This window comes from Trematomus bernacchii, unplaced genomic scaffold, assembly GCF_902827165.1.
Source record: "Trematomus bernacchii unplaced genomic scaffold, fTreBer1.1, whole genome shotgun sequence".
NCBI lineage: Eukaryota > Metazoa > Chordata > Actinopteri > Perciformes > Nototheniidae > Trematomus > Trematomus bernacchii.
The window spans coordinates 140670-156628 of NW_022987760.1; the positions used below are offsets into that span (position 1 = coordinate 140670).

A 15959-nucleotide genomic window follows, 5' to 3' on the forward strand; every position below is an offset into this window, starting at 1 on the left:
CAGCCCTCTTAAACCGTGCTCCGCGCTGCAGTGGAAACGCGCCATTAGTGAAACTTGAGAGGTTTAGCAGAGGCAGGTCCAGGCGGACTCACCTTTGGGTACATCAGGGCCATCAGTGCCCTTTGACCTTTCTCAGGAACCACACTGCTTTTGATCATTCACCCAGACCTCTATACCTCTCCCCATTCATCAAAAAAACATGCACAGTTTGACTCCAACTGGAGCAGATTTATTTCAAACATTAAACACAATATACAAGAAATCCACACTCTACTTTAGAGGTAGGTGAAAACAACACACTGGCAGAACTTCATACATCCTGAATGTGAGGGTTTAGGTGCCACTCCGTAAAACAGTTCTTGTTGGCAGTGAGGCACAGAGGGACCTGGCACTTGCTGCAGTAGACCGGTGTCTTCACCCTCTTGGAGCCAGCATCTCTGCACCTCCTGCAGTACCTCCTGGACTGGGTGCCATCTTCCCCATAATACATGGGCATGCATCTGAGGGCTGGAGACCCACCTCGGGGAGACCCACCTCGGGGAGACCCACCTCGGGGAGACCCACCTCGGGGAGACCCACCTCGGGGAGACCTGCAGACACGCTTCATGGGGTTTGATGAGGCTTTTCCTTTGGACTGCGTGTCTTTGGGTGATTCAGATCCAGATGAGGAAGATGATGGCTGAGGATGTGAGGGGGGAGCAGAAGCCATTTTAGACTCGTATTCTTCATCACTGTGAAAACAAACAGATGAATTCACTGGCTTATACTTTTGAAAATGTAACTCCAAACAGACACGTCACACTAACTGGATGTTGAGGTAAATGCTTCCTGTTCTGGGGAAGTTACCATCCAGGCTGAGTGTGTGAGTTTATTCACTACGGGACAATAAGGTGGGTCGATGAATGATCTGACAGCAGCGGGGTCCAAACTACGGCCCGGGGGCCAGATGCGGCCTCAGCTAATTCATAAAGTATAATGACAAATGGCCCACAAATGAAACCCGTGTTAATAAGCCCACTTCTAAAATGAATTCACTCAACAGAAGCCCAACAACTTATTTCCATCACAAGCTTGAAATAGACCCTTCTCCTATTTCATGTCATTATAATGACTCTGAGGATCTGTTTTAAGGGATGCTAACAAGATAAATGAAACCCTACAGAGAGCTGGGATCAAAGCATATTCATGTATCACGCCTAATTTACCTACATTTTGCTAACTTATAACTTACGAGGCAATAAACCTCTGAGCGGCCCAGCCCTTCGTATATCTTTCTGCATGTGGCCCTCGGTGAAAAGAGTTTGGACCCCCCCTGTCTTACACCAGATCAATAAGTAATGGACCAAAGAGAAGACGTACCTTTCCGATGGTGGAACATCATGATGTGAGTCCCGGCGTCTCTCCGGCTGCAGGAGGTCCTCGTCGTCCGACTCCGAGTCGACCGGAGAGTCTGACTGGCTATCTTCTTCAGCCAGAGCGGCCAGCATCTCCTCAGGGCTCTGCTTCCTGTCTGCCTTCTTTGCAATGTGCTTATTTGGCAAAAGAGAAAATAACAATTCTTAAATACAAAGAAAGGTTTTATCATCAGATGCTCAGCAGCTACAGGCTAGAAATGGCAGTGAAAAGTTGAGTCTCTCGTCCAATCACAACATTTTTTTTTTTTTTTTTATGTCAATTTATTGAACATGTCAGAAACAAAACATACATCAATACTAATAATAATATATATTGCTTCTTCCTTTTCTTCCTTCTCACTCATAATAATTATACCAAAGTACAATAAAATAGATAATAATGATAATGCAAAACAAAAAAGAAATAAAAAGAAACAACAATAAATCTTAAATAGTCTCTGTCGTGTTCAACAGGGGCAAGAAGAAGCTTAAAAAACTGTTCTGGTCCTACCCCTTCTAGCGTACATTTTCCTTGCAGTATAAATGAAGTAATTAGGTCATCGTCATCAGCGACATGTTTGTCTTGATACTTTTTTACAAAAACAATCAGGAAGTAATTACTTTTACAATTACAGGAAATAACAAAAATAATTTGTACAGGTACTGTTCATAACCACGAATGGTTTGGCTCTTGAATAATACTGTCATTTTATATAAAGTTGTACAATTTTTCAGTGCATCACTACATTTATTCCACAGACTAACACCTTTTGATGAGATGCAATGAAGTTTGGCATTTGTACGTACGGGTGGTTTTTTGAAAATGCAGTTTCCTCTCAACATGTGCATGCCTTCTCTCCGTGTAAAAAGTCCCTGGACACCATGAGGCAAATGATGATTTGCAGCCTTGTACATAATTTGAATGGTTTTATAGTCAACCAGGTCTTGTAGTTTTAGTGTTTTTAGTTTGATAAATAATTTATTTGTTGGTTCTCTGTACGAAGTTTTGTGTATAACTCGTATTGCTCTTTTTTGCAGGATGAAGATAGGATGTGTATTTGTTTTGTATGTGTTCCCCCAAACCTCCACACAATACATCATGTATGGAAGTATGAAGGAGCAGTACAGCATAAACAAGGAAGCTTGATTAACTAGGTATTTGGCTTTATTTAGAATGGCTATTGATTTGGATAATTTGGCTTTGATATAGCTTATATGTGGTTTCCAACTTAATTTATTGTCTATGATTATTCCAAGGAATTTTATTTCCGTTACTCTTTCTAGTTGGACGCCATTTATAGTGAGTTTCTTCTCTGTATTGGTCGACCGATTCCCAAATATTATGAGTTTGGTTTTGCTTGCGTTCAATGTTAATTTATTTTGGTCAAACCAGATCTTCATCCTGCTCAGTTCCTTTTCCATTGTGACCAATAGCTGTTCTAGATTGTCCCCACAGCAGAATAGACTTGTGTCATCTGCAAAAAGAATGGTTTTAACAGTTTTTGATACTTCACATATGTTGTTAATATACAGAATAAATAATAATGGCCCCAAGACAGAGCCTTGAGGCACCCCGCATGTAACCTGTAGTAGTTGTGATGTATGACTTTGTATTTCAACGTACTGATTCCTGTTATGTAGGTAGCTGGATAGCCATGATAGTGCAACACCTCTAATTCCATATCTCTGTAGTTTTTTTAATAATAGTTCATGGTCAACCGTGTCAAATGCTTTTTTAAGGTCCAGAAATATCCCTATTGCATATTCTTTCTTTTCTATTGCCTTAGTAATGTGTTCCATAAATTCTATAACTGCAAATGATGTGGTTCTGTTTGCTCTGAAACCATATTGTTGTTCATAGAGTATGTTATGTTTGGTGAAGAAGTCATTTAGTCTTACATAGTAGATTTTTTCCAGTATTTTAGAAAACTGTGGGAGCAATGAAATTGGTCTATAGTTTGACAGTACATGTTTATCTCCAGATTTATGTATCGGTATGACTTTAGCAGTTTTCATTTTATTTGGAAATACACCGGTTTGTATTGACTGATTACAGATGTGAGTTAGTGGTTTGGCTATACATTCAATAATGTTTTTAACTGTATACATGTCAATATCATGACAGTCTGTAGACCTTTTACTCTTTAGTTTTTTAACTGTGTCAATAATTTCATTTTCATCAGTCCCTCTTAAGAATATAGTTTCCTTCACATTTATATCTTTACTTTCTACACCTTCACTACTACCAGTATTTGGAATTTCCCCCAGCTAGACAAGGACCAACATTAACAAAATACTCATTAAACTGTTCAGCAACTGAGGTCATGTCATAAATGACTGTATTGTCTTTTGACAGAAAACTGTTTGGGTGCTGTGCTTTTCCATTTCCTTTTTTAATAATGGTATTTAATACATTCCATGTGTTTTTAATATTATTTTTGTTATCTTCCAATAATTTGTTGTAATGATCCATTTTGCTACATCGTATTATCTTTGTTAATTTGTTTTTGTATGTCTTGTATTTTTGTTCAGCCTCTACTGTTCTATTCTTTAACAAGTCTTTATATAATTCATTTTTCTTTTTACAAGCATTTTCTATTCCCTTAGTGATCCATGGTTTTTCAGCATATTTTTGTTTCACAATTTTCTTTACACGAGGACAATGTTTTTCATACAGCCCTGATAGAATATCTAGAAATGATTCATAAGCTTCATTTACATCTGGTACATACACTTTGTTCCAGTCTTGTTTACGTAATTCTTCTTTAAAAGAATTGACAGACTCTGGTGTTTTGTGTCTTGTAATTACGACTGTTCTGGTGTCTTTTTTGATCCTAGTACAGTTCTGTATTGTTGCAAAGACTGGCAAGTGATCACTTGTGTCATTTATTAATATTCCACTTATTACTTTCCTATCCATAACATTTGTGAATATGTTGTCAATGAGTGTAGCACTGTGTGATGTTATTCTGGTCGGTCGTGTGATTGTAGGATATAAACTGTTGCTATACATAGAATTAATAAATTCTGTAGTTGCATTGTGTTCTTGTGGGTTCAGCAAATCAATATTAAAATCTCCACATACAAAAAGCATTTTCTTGCTGCTTGTGTAGTTATAAAGTTCAGCTAGCTTTTTCTCAAATGTGTCAACACATGATCCTGGTTTTCTATACACGCAGCTTATCAGAAGGTTTTTAGATTTTTAGATTTCAATTTCTACTGTTATGCATTCCATGATGTTGTCTAAAGCAAAAGACATATTACTGACAGATCTACTTTTATAACTTTTGTTAATATAAAGTGCAGTCCCCCCAGCTTTAGAATGAGTCCTATTAGTAAAAAACATGTTGTATCCCTCGATTTCAACCATGTCAGCTTGCTCATCACTAAGCCAGGTCTCTGATATTGCTAGGGCTGTAACTTGTTTCTCCAGTTGCCTTAAACAGTGTTTGATCTTTGATACATTTGAAATTAGGCTTCTGCTATTGAAATGTAATATTGATATTGATCCATCCATCAATCCATTTCTTTTGAGTTGATCTTCTGTGTAGTATTCACATTGGTTATGGATGTTCTTGTAGAAATTATTTTCAGGGTCAATATCCTTTTCAATATCTTGCGATTTATGTTCCGTGTATTTGAAACATTTCAAGTCCAGTTTTTTATATTCAGCAATTTTGTCCAAGCTTATCATGGGTGTTCTTAGTGTGTTCATTTCAGTGTGTAGCGATTGAGTTACCTTATGTTGATTTTGATGTTTCATTCATCAAACTGATCCAACTCGGTGATGTCCCTGATAATGATCACTTTCGCCATCTCTGCTGTTGATCCGTTTAGTTTGATGAACATTTTACAATTTGTCGACCATGTTGCTTGAATCTTGTTTTGTTTCTTCAGTATACGTGCTCTCCTTGCGATGTCCGCGTTCTTCTTCGTAAGGTGTTCGTTGATGTAAACATTGGTCCCCTTCAGTTTCCTTCCTTGTCTGAGGAGTGCATATTTCTTTTTCCTGTTGATGAACCGGATTATTATTGCTGGGGTGGCTGTTGAGTTCTTGCTCCGCAGGGCATGACAGGCCTCAATATCTCCGCTGTCAACAGATATGCCCTTGCTGTCCAAAAAGCAAAGCACCTGTTGCTCCAGCGACTCACGGTCCACCTCCGGAGCGTCGGCTCCACCTCTCCCGGCAGCGGAGTCCTCTGAGGCCGCTGCCACCCTGGCATTATGGGCTCAGAACAGTCTCATAATACACACATGCACACAGAAGGATTCACACTTGTATTTCATGATCCGCAAAAGGATTCACACTTGTATTTCCGGATCCACACTTGTGTTTGTCAATGCACACACAAATGTTTTCCGTTTCATATACATGTAAATAAAATCCAAATACAGAAAAAAGTTTTACATATGTATTTTTGATCCTCACATATTTGTTTTCCGTTTAAAACCGCTGCACCTACAAACACAAACCGCTTTCTGTGCATGGATCGCTGTGCATTCGTGTGTTGGTTTTTTGAGACTCCCCTGACGGTCACCCGATTCGTACTTGTAATTTTTTCTGTCTATAGCCAATCAGATGTCTCCTCAATTCTAAGCCAATCACATGAGCGCGCCCCCACGAGGGTAGATTTCTTGCGTTCATGACGTAGCGCTTCATGTACGCATTTTGCGCTGTCCGGAGCTGACAGGTCCATGGAGCCTGCCTGCAGGCGCTAATCTCAGGACACCTCCACTCTCAGTACATTGCCACTTTCCGAGCAGGAAATGCACACAAATACAAGCCTTTATATTATTAAGGTACAGTGCCACTTTCCGAACCATTAATGAATGCTTGTGTACACAAAAACGGCAGGCAAAACTGTTTTAAATGTGTGTTTCCTGTATGGCGAATACAGCTGCTTTATTTATGTCTGTATGAAGTTGTTGTGAGTGTGGAGGGAGCAGCTACAGGTTAGCTTAGCCTAATCGATCAGTGCACTACGAAGCCAGTGCTAGACAGTGAACTGTCAACGGGGAGAGCCCCGCCGGTCATTATCGGCCGATATTCACTCTTAATAGTTTGATCGGTGCTCTCTATAAAGGCCGATCAGGAGAGCTGGATCTGATCGATATGGACATAAACGCGAGTGAATTTTAGCGAGCTGCATGAGAAACTGACGGGCTGTCAGGAGAGAGGGAGGGAGAGAGGAAAAGAGATGATCCTTACTCCCGTGTTATTATCCGGTCATAGTCCGGTAATTACCTAACGGAAACGCTGCTACACAATTCTTATAATTATTATTATTGAAACATGACCGGTAAGTTTCAAATTTGTCCGGTAAAATTAAATTCTGTCCGCGGAAACCCTGCTCCGGACTACGCAAAATGCGTATATGAAGTGACATGAATGCAAGAAATCTACCCTCGTGGGGGCGCGCTCATGTGATTGGCTTATAATTGAGGAGACATCTGATTGGCTATAGATAGAAACAATTACAAGTACGAATCGGGTCACCGTCAGGGGAGTCTCAAAAAACCCACACACGAATGCACAGCGATCCATGCACAGAAAGCGGTTTGTGTTTGTAGGTGCAGGGGATTTAAACGGAAAACAAATATGTGAGGATCAAAAATACATATGTAAAACTTTTTTCTGTATTTGGATTTTATTTACATGTATATGAAACGGAACACATTTGTGTGTGCATTGAAAAACACAAGTGTGGATCCGGAAATACAAGTGTGAATCCTTTTGCGGATCATGAAATACAAGTGTGAATCCTTCTGTGTGCATGTATGTATTATGAGACTGTTCTGAGCCCATATGGCATAGCTTCGGGGTCTGGTCTTCAGACCGTTGATAATCAAATCGTTCATCCTGGTGTATTGTTCGAGGTCGTCCACTCGATTCTCCAGAAAAGTGATCTTTTTGTCCTTTTCAATATTCTGCATTTTCAGAGATTGTATTTCTCCCATCAGCTCCATGATTTTATTTTGCTGGGCCGCGACTGTTTTAATTTCGGCTGACAAGAAGTCGAGAGAATTCTTGATCTCCTCCACCTCGTCAGAGTTTGGATTTTTCCTGGGTGCCATTTTTGCTCTTTAGTTATGTTTATTTATGTTATCTCTCACGTTCTCTCAGGTTTTTGTAGCAGCACTCGATTCCATGTGTGCACTCACTCACCTGATGGAACATGGAAACATTACAATCATTATTATTTGCAGTCATAAAATAAGTATCAGCTCCTTGTTGTATTATGTCTCTGAGTGGAATATATATTCCACTCAGAGACATAATACAACAAGGAGCTGATACTTATTTTACGACTGCTAATAATTATTATTATTGTAATGTTCAAATATCAAATGTTTTCGGCTAAACAAGGAGATTAAATAGTATAATATAGTCTCAGAGCTTCTTAACATTTAACAACCTATTAATGCTTCTTACCCACTGAACCGGAAGAAACTCAGCGAACAGACGATACCACGTTTAGCTAAACCAAACACGTAACACCAAGCCTCTGAAACACTTAGCGAAACATGCTAAGTTAACACATAACTCACAACAAAGTCATCCTATCTGCACAAAACACATCTCACATGAAGCTTCCACAGATTCCATATCAGTCTCATCTCGACCAGAACTCACTGAACTAGCAGCCAGGAAAGAGCAAGGAAACAACTTCACTTCACGCAACCATGATGATAATGAAGTCTTACCTCTGGGTTTCTGATCCAAAGTTGTGTTCAAGAGCATAAACTCTGCTGAGGGTTAGTCCGATGTCTCTGCGTCACTTTCAAATCATTACTGAGGATCCTTCTTCTTCTTCTTCTTCTTCTCTTTAATGGCGAATCGCTTCCACTTGGAGCATATATCGCCACCTACTGTTGATTTATTAAATGTTTATACTAAATCCTTGTCCTCAGACCAGTGCTTTTGAAGAACTTGAAGATCAGCTTGTTAACTTCATTTCTTGATTTACTTTCGTATATTGCCTTGAGACCCATGTCCTTGATGTTGAGTTGTTCCAGTGCAGTTTTCAGAATGAGTCTTTGTCTGTTATAATCCGTGCAGCTAAAAAATACATGATGTATTGTCTCTGGTTGTTGGCAACCATCACAGCTGCCATTTGGATGTTTTCCAATCAGATGCAGTGATGAGTTTAATCCAGAGTGACCCAATGTGATCCTGCTGTTAATGTTCTCTTCTACTACTCCCCCAAGTGCTTCCCGTTCCTACTTCCCTTTGTATCTGGTATGTCTTCCTTTGGTGTTACTGTCCCATCGCTTTTGCCATTGTTGCTTGATAACAACTTTTGTAACAGATGTTACTTCTGCTCTACTGATGGGTACCATAATATCAATCTGGTTTGCTTTCAAACCACATGTTGCCAGTTGATCCACTTCCTCATTCCCTCTAATACCCACATGCGCTGGAACCCACACAAACTGAACAACAATTCCTAGATGAACTAACCTAAACATGACGTGTAAAATATCCTGAGGACATTCTGAAGAGAAGTTGTTTATACTCTCCAGAGCTGGAGTCAGAGCAAATGACCACTCTCAATGGCTGCACTTCCTCTACCCTCTGAAGTGCTAGTGAGATAGCCATCATCTCTACTGAGTACACTGCCATGTGATCACTTGTCCGCTTTCCCACTTTGACTTTTAATTCAGGAACATCAAATGCACAACTAGTTTGACCATTTTCTGGATTTTTGGATCCATCAGTAAATATCTGTATAAAGTGCCCATATTGTTCATGGAGAACAGTGTTCATGTAGAACAGTGTTCATGTAGAACAGTGTTCGCGTAGAACAGTGTTCGCGTAGAACAGTGCTCGCGTAGAACAGTGTTCGCGTAGAACAGTGTTCGCGTAGAACAGTGTTCGCGTAGAACAGTGTTCGTGTAGAACAGTGTTCACATACGCCTGCACATTGATTTTACTTTTCATTGAATGTAACCGTTTCAATAAAGATAAATCTACTATAGGTTGAGGTAGCAACCATGGTGGAACAGCTGATAACAACACCGTCAGACTAATATTCCATTCTTTAACTTTGAATTCCTTACATAACTCTGAAACACAAACACAAAAACTTTATTTATAATTGTGTTACTTTCCCAACTTGTTTGTACAGTTTGTTTAGTAGGGTGAGTATCTTCATGGCCCTGTAGATTTGCCCAGTAATTAACAATTAACTGTTTTCTCCTCAAAGAAATGGGTATTTCTCCGACCTCTACCTGAAGTGCCGACACTGGTGTAGATCTGACTGCCTGAGGGAGGGTAGACTCAAAGACTCTTTACAGAGAGAGGGTAGACTCAAAGACTCTTTACAGTGAGAGGGAGGGTAGACTCAAAGACTCTTTACAGTGAGAGGGAGGGTAGACTCAAAGACTCTTTACAGTGAGAGGGAGGGTAGACTCAAAGACTCTTTACAGTGAGAGGGAGGGTAGACTCAGAGACTCTTTACAGTGAGAGGGAGGGTAGACTCAAAGACTCTTTACAGTGAGAGGGAGGGTAGACTCAAAGACTCTTTACAATGAGAGAGAGGGTAGACTCAAAGACTCTTTACAGTGAGAGAGAGGGTAGACTCAAAGACTCTTTACAGTGAGAGGGAGGGTAGACTCAAAGACTCTTTACAGAGAGAGGGAGGGTAGACTCAAAGACTCTTTACAGTGAGAGGGAGGGTAGACTCAAAGACTCTTTACAGTGAGAGGGAGGGTAGACTCAAAGACTCTTTACAGTGAGAGAGAGGGTAGACTCAAAGACTCTTTACAGAGAGAGGGAGGGTAGACTCAAAGACTCTTTACAGTGAGAGGGAGGGTAGACTCAAAGACTCTTTACAGAGAGAGAGAGGGTAGACTCAAAGACTCTTTACAGTGAGAGAGAGGGTAGACTCAGAGACTCTTTACAGTGAGAGGGAGGGTAGACTCAAAGACTCTTTACAGAGAGAGGGAGGGTAGACTCAAAGACTCTTTACAGTGAGAGGGAGGGTAGACTCAAAGACTCTTTACAGTGAGAGGGAGGGTAGACTCAAAGACTCTTTACAGTGAGAGAGAGGGTAGACTCAAAGACTCTTTACAGAGAGAGGGAGGGTAGACTCAAAGACTCTTTACAGTGAGAGGGAGGGTAGACTCAGAGACTCTTTACAGTGAGAGGGAGGGTAGACTCAAAGACTCTTTACAGTGAGAGGGAGGGTAGACTCAAAGACTCTTTACAGTGAGAGGGAGGGTAGACTCAAAGACTCTTTACAGTGAGAGGGAGGGTAGACTCAAAGACTCTTTACAGTGAGAGGGAGGGTAGACTCAGAGACTCTTTACAGTGAGAGGGAGGGTAGACTCAGAGACTCTTTACAGTGAGAGGGAGGGTAGACTCAAAGACTCTTTACAGTGAGAGAGAGGGTAGACTCAAAGACTCTTACAGTGAGAGGGAGGGTAGACTCAAAGACTCTTTACAGTGAGAGCGAGGGTAGACTCAAAGACTCTTTACAGTGAGAGGGAGGGTAGACTCAAAGACTCTTTACAGAGAGAGAGAGGGTAGACTCAAAAACTCTTTACAGTGAGAGGGAGGGTAGACTCAGAGACTATTTACAGTGAGAGGGAGGGTAGACTCAAAGACTCTTTACAGTGAGAGGGAGGGTAGACTCAAAGACTCTTTACAATGAGAGGGAGGGTAGACTCAAAGACTATTTACAGTGAGAGAGAGGGTAGACTCAAAGACTCTTTACAGTGAGAGGGAGGGTAGACTCAAAGACTCTTTACAGTGAGAGAGAGGGTAGACTCAAAGACTCTTTACAGTGAGAGGGAGGGTAGACTCAGAGACTCTTTACAATGAGAGGGAGGGTAGACTCAAAGACTCTTTACAGTGAGAGGGAGGGTAGACTCAGAGACTCTTTACAATGAGAGGGAGGGTAGACTCAAAGACTCTTTACAGTGAGAGAGAGGGTAGACTCAAAGACTCTTTACAGTGAGAGAGAGGGTAGACTCAAAGACTCATTACAGTGAGAGGGAGGGTAGACTCAGAGACTATTTACAGTGAGAGGGAGGGTAGACTCAAAGACTCTTTACAGTGAGAGAGAGGGTAGACTCAAAGACTCTTTACAGTGAGAGGGAGGGTAGACTCAAAGACTCTTTACAGTGAGAGGGAGGGTAGACTCAAAGACTCTTTACAGAGAGAGGGAGGGTAGACTCAAAGACTCTTTACAGTGAGAGGGAGGGTAGACTCAGAGACTCTTTACAGTGAGAGGGAGGGTAGACTCAAAGACTCTTTACAGTGAGAGGGAAGGTAGACTCAGAGACTCTTTACAGTGAGAGGGAGGGTAGACTCAAAGACTCTTTACAGTGAGAGGGAAGGTAGACTCAGAGACTCTTTACAGTGAGAGGGAGGGTAGACTCAGAGACTCTTTACAGTGAGAGGGAGGGTAGACTCAGAGACTCTTTACAATGAGAGAGAGGGTAGACTCAAAGACTCTTTACAGTGAGAGAGAGGGTAGACTCAAAGACTCTTTACAGTGAGAGGGAGGGTAGACTCAAAGACTCTTTACAGTGAGAGGGAGGGTAGACTCAAAGACTCTTTACAGTGAGAGGGAGGGTAGACTCAAAGACTCTTTACAGTGAGAGGGAGGGTAGACTCAAAGACTCTTTACAGTGAGAGGGAGGGTAGACTCAAAGACTCTTTACAGTGAGAGGGAGGGTAGACTCAAAGACTCTTTACAGTGAGAGGGAGGGTAGACTCAGAGACTCTTTACAGTGAGAGGGAGGGTAGACTCAGAGACTCTTTACAATGAGAGGGAGGGTAGACTCAGAGACTCTTTACAATGAGAGGGAGGGTAGACTCAAAGACTCTTTACAGAGAGAGGGAGGGTAGACTCAGAGACTCTTTACAGTGAGAGGGAGGGTAGACTCAAAGACTCTTTACAGAGAGAGGGAGGGTAGACTCAAAGACTCTTTACAGTGAGAGAGAGGGTAGACTCAGAGACTATTTACAGTGAGAGGGAGGGTAGACTCAAAGACTCTTTACAGTGAGAGAGAGGGTAGACTCAAAGACTCTTTACAGAGAGAGGGAGGGTAGACTCAGAGACTCTTTACAGTGAGAGGGAGGGTAGACTCAGAGACTCTTTACAATGAGAGGGAGGGTAGACTCAAAGACTCTTTACAGTGAGAGAGAGGGTAGACTCAGAGACTATTTACAGTGAGAGGGAGGGTAGACTCAAAGACTCTTTACAGTGAGAGAGAGGGTAGACTCAAAGACTCTTTACAGAGAGAGGGAGGGTAGACTCAGAGACTCTTTACAGTGAGAGGGAGGGTAGACTCAAAGACTCTTTACAATGAGAGGGAGGGTAGACTCAAAGACTCTTTACAGTGAGAGGGAGGGTAGACTCAAAGACTCTTTACAGTGAGAGGGAGGGTCGACTCAAAGACTCTTTACAGTGAGAGGGAGGGTAGACTCAAAGACTATTTACAGTGAGAGGGAGGGTAGACTCAAAGACTCTTTACAGTGAGAGGGAGGGTAGACTCAAAGACTCTTTACAGTGAGAGGGAGGGTAGACTCAAAGACTCTTTACAATGAGAGAGAGAGGGTAGACTCAGAGACTCTTTACAGTGAGAGGGAGGGTATACTCAAAGACTCTTTACAGTGAGAGGGAGGGTAGACTCAAAGACTCTTTACAATGAGAGAGAGAGGGTAGACTCAAAGACTCTTTACAGTGAGAGGGAGGGTAGACTCAAAGACTCTTTACAGTGAGAGGGAGGGTAGACTCAAAGACTCTTTACAGTGAGAGGGAGGGTAGACTCAAAGACTCTTTACAGTGAGAGGGAGGGTAGACTCAAAGACTCTTTACAGTGAGAGGGAGGGTAGACTCAAAGACTCTTTACAGTGAGAGGGAGGGTAGACTCAAAGACTCTTTACAGTGAGAGGGAGGGTACTCAAAGACTCTTTACAGTGAGAGGGAGGGTAGACTCAAAGACTCTTTACAGTGAGAGAGAGGGTAGACTCAAAGACTCTTTACAGTGAGAGGGAGGGTAGACTCAAAGACTCTTTACAGTGAGAGAGAGGGTAGACTCAAAGACTCTTTACAATGAGAGGGAGGGTAGACTCAGAGACTCTTTACAGTGAGAGGGAGGGTAGACTCAAAGACTCTTTACAGTGAGAGGGAGGGTAGACTCAGAGACTCTTTACAGTGAGAGGGAGGGTAGACTCAAAGACTCTTTACAGTGAGAGGGGAGGGTAGACTCAAAGACTCTTTACAGTGAGAGGGAGGGTAGACTCAGAGACTCTTTACAATGAGAGAGAGGGTAGACTCAAAGACTCTTTACAGTGAGAGGGAGGGTAGACTCAGAGACTCTTTACAATGAGAGAGAGGGTAGACTCAAAGACTCTTTACAGTGAGAGGGAGGGTAGACTCAAAGACTCTTTACAGTGAGAGGGAGGGTAGACTCAGAGACTCTTTACAGTGAGAGGGAGGGTAGACTCAAAGACTCTTTACAGTGAGAGGGAGGGTAGACTCAAAGACTCTTTACAGTGAGAGGGAGGGTAGACTCAAAGACTCTTTACAGTGAGAGGGAGGGTAGACTCAAAGACTCTTTACAGTGAGAGGGAGGATAGACTCAGAGACTCTTTACAATGAGAGAGAGGGTAGACTCAAAGACTCTTTACAGTGAGAGGGAGGGTAGACTCAAAGACTCTTTACAGTGAGAGGGAGGGTAGACTCAAAGACTCTTTACAGTGAGAGGGAGGGTAGACTCAAAGACTCTTTACAGAGAGAGGGAGGGTAGACTCAGAGACTCTTTACAGTGAGAGGGAGGGTAGACTCAAAGACTCTTTACAGTGAGAGGGAGGGTAGACTCAGAGACTCTTTACAATGAGAGAGAGGGTAGACTCAAAGACTCTTTACAGTGAGAGGGAGGGTAGACTCAAAGACTCTTTACAGTGAGAGGGAGGGTAGACTCAAAGACTCTTTACAGTGAGAGGGAGGGTAGACTCAAAGACTCTTTACAGAGAGAGGGAGGGTAGACTCAAAGACTCTTTACAGAGAGAGGGAGGGTAGACTCAAAGACTCTTTACAGTGAGAGGGAGGGTAGACTCAAAGACTCTTTACAGTGAGAGGGAGGGTAGACTCAAAGACTCTTTACAGTGAGAGGGAGGGTAGACTCAAAGACTCTTTACAGTGAGAGGGAGGGTAGACTCAAAGACTATTTACAAGTGAGAGGGAGGGTAGACTCAAAGACTCTTTACAATGAGAGGGAGGGTAGACTCAAAGACTCTTTACAGTGAGAGGGAGGGTAGACTCAAAGACTCTTTACAGTGAGAGGGAGGGTAGACTCAGAGACTCTTTACAGTGAGAGGGAGGGTAGACTCAAAGACTCTTTACAGTGAGAGGGAGGGTAGACTCAAAGACTCTTTACAGTGAGAGGGAGGGTAGACTCAGAGACTCTTTACAGTGAGAGGGAGGGTAGACTCAAAGACTCTTTACAGTGAGAGGGAGGGTAGACTCAGAGACTCTTTACAGTTGAGAGGGAGGGTAGACTCAAAGACTCTTTACAGTGAGAGGGAGGGTAGACTCAGAGACTCTTTACAGTGAGAGGAGGGTAGACTCAAAGACTCTTTACAGTGAGAGGGAGGGTATGACTAGAGACTCTTACAGGTGAGAGGGAGGGTAGACTCAGAGACTCTTTACAGTGAGAGGGAGGGTAGACTCAAAAGACTCTTTACAGTGAGAGGGAGGGTAGACTCAAAGACTCTTTACAGTGAGAGGGAGGGTAGACTCAAAGACTCTTTACAGAGAGAGGGAGGGTAGACTCAAAGACTCTTTACAGAGAGAGGAGGAGGGTAGAACTCAAAGACTCTTTACAGTGAGAGAGAGGGTAGACTCAAGACTCTTTACAGTGGAGAGGAGGGGTAGACTCAAAGTACTCTTTACAGTGAGAGGGAGGGTAGACTCAAAGAACTCTTTACAGTGAGAGGGAGGGTAGACTCAAAGACTCTTTACAGTGAGAGGGAGGGTAGACTCAAAGACTCTTTACAATGAGAGGGAGGGTAGACTCAAAGACTCTTTACAGTGAGAGGGAGGGTAGACTCAAAGACTCTTTACAGTGAGAGGGAGGGTAGACTCAAAGACTCTTTACAGAGAGAGGGAGGGTAGACTCAAAGACTCTTTACAGTGAGAGGGAGGGTAGACTCAAAGACTCTTTACAGTGAGAGGGAGGGTAGACTCAAAGACTCTTTACAGGGGTTTAGAGTCCAGGACCATTTGGGGCAGGGGGGAAAGGTCGGAGGCAGGGTGGAGAGTTCAGGGGAGAGATGTCAGAGGGGGAGAGAGGGGAGAGAGTTCAGCATCCTGACCGCCTGGTGGAGGATGCTGTTCCCCAGCTGGACGTCAATATGCTGGTCCTCCTATGGCTGTGGTTCTCCTGTGGTTCTCCTGTGGTTCTCCTGTGGTTCTCCTGTGGCTGTGATTCTCCTGTGATTCTCCTGTGGTTCTCCTGTGGTTCTCCTGTGATTCTCCTGTGGTTCTCCTGTGGCTGAGATTCTCCTGTGATTCTCCTGTGGTTCTCCTGTGATTCTCCTGTGGCTGT

The 15959-nt window shown here is 42.6% G+C and overlaps 1 protein-coding gene across 5 annotated transcripts; it reads right to left on the reverse strand.

The window, feature by feature from the left end:
• Nucleotides 1-202: 202 nt before the first annotated feature.
• Nucleotides 203-8200, reverse strand: LOC117496610 (clumping factor A-like). Of its 5 annotated transcripts, XM_034148319.1 has the most exons (4): nt 7980-8077; nt 1360-1529; nt 580-731; nt 203-549 (listed from the first exon to the last, which is right to left on the reverse strand). In XM_034148319.1, the coding sequence occupies exons 1-4, from the start codon at nt 8010-8012 to the stop codon at nt 311-313; spliced, it is 594 nt and encodes a 197-aa protein (XP_034004210.1). In that variant the 5' UTR covers nt 8013-8077; the 3' UTR covers nt 203-310. The 5 variants fall into 5 exon arrangements, with proteins under 5 accessions (XP_034004210.1, XP_034004211.1, XP_034004208.1 ...); XM_034148320.1 differs by lacking the exon at nt 7980-8077 and adding an exon at nt 8100-8200 and having other exon boundaries at nt 203-731; XM_034148317.1 differs by having other exon boundaries at nt 203-731.
• Between the last annotated feature and the right edge of the window lie 7759 nt (nt 8201-15959).

Excerpts from the sequence above, each read along its gene's own strand:
- LOC117496610 (XM_034148317.1), bottom strand. The coding sequence starts at position 8,012 with ATGAGACTGATATGGAATCTGTGGAAGCTTCAT. Across the intron at positions 1,530-7,979 it reads GGAATCTGTGGAAGCTTCAT|CACATTGCAAAGAAGGCAGA; the intron begins GTGAGATGTGTT and ends TTGCCAAATAAG. Across the intron at positions 732-1,359 it reads GATGTTCCACCATCGGAAAG|TGATGAAGAATACGAGTCTA; the intron begins GTACGTCTTCTC and ends TTGTTTTCACAG.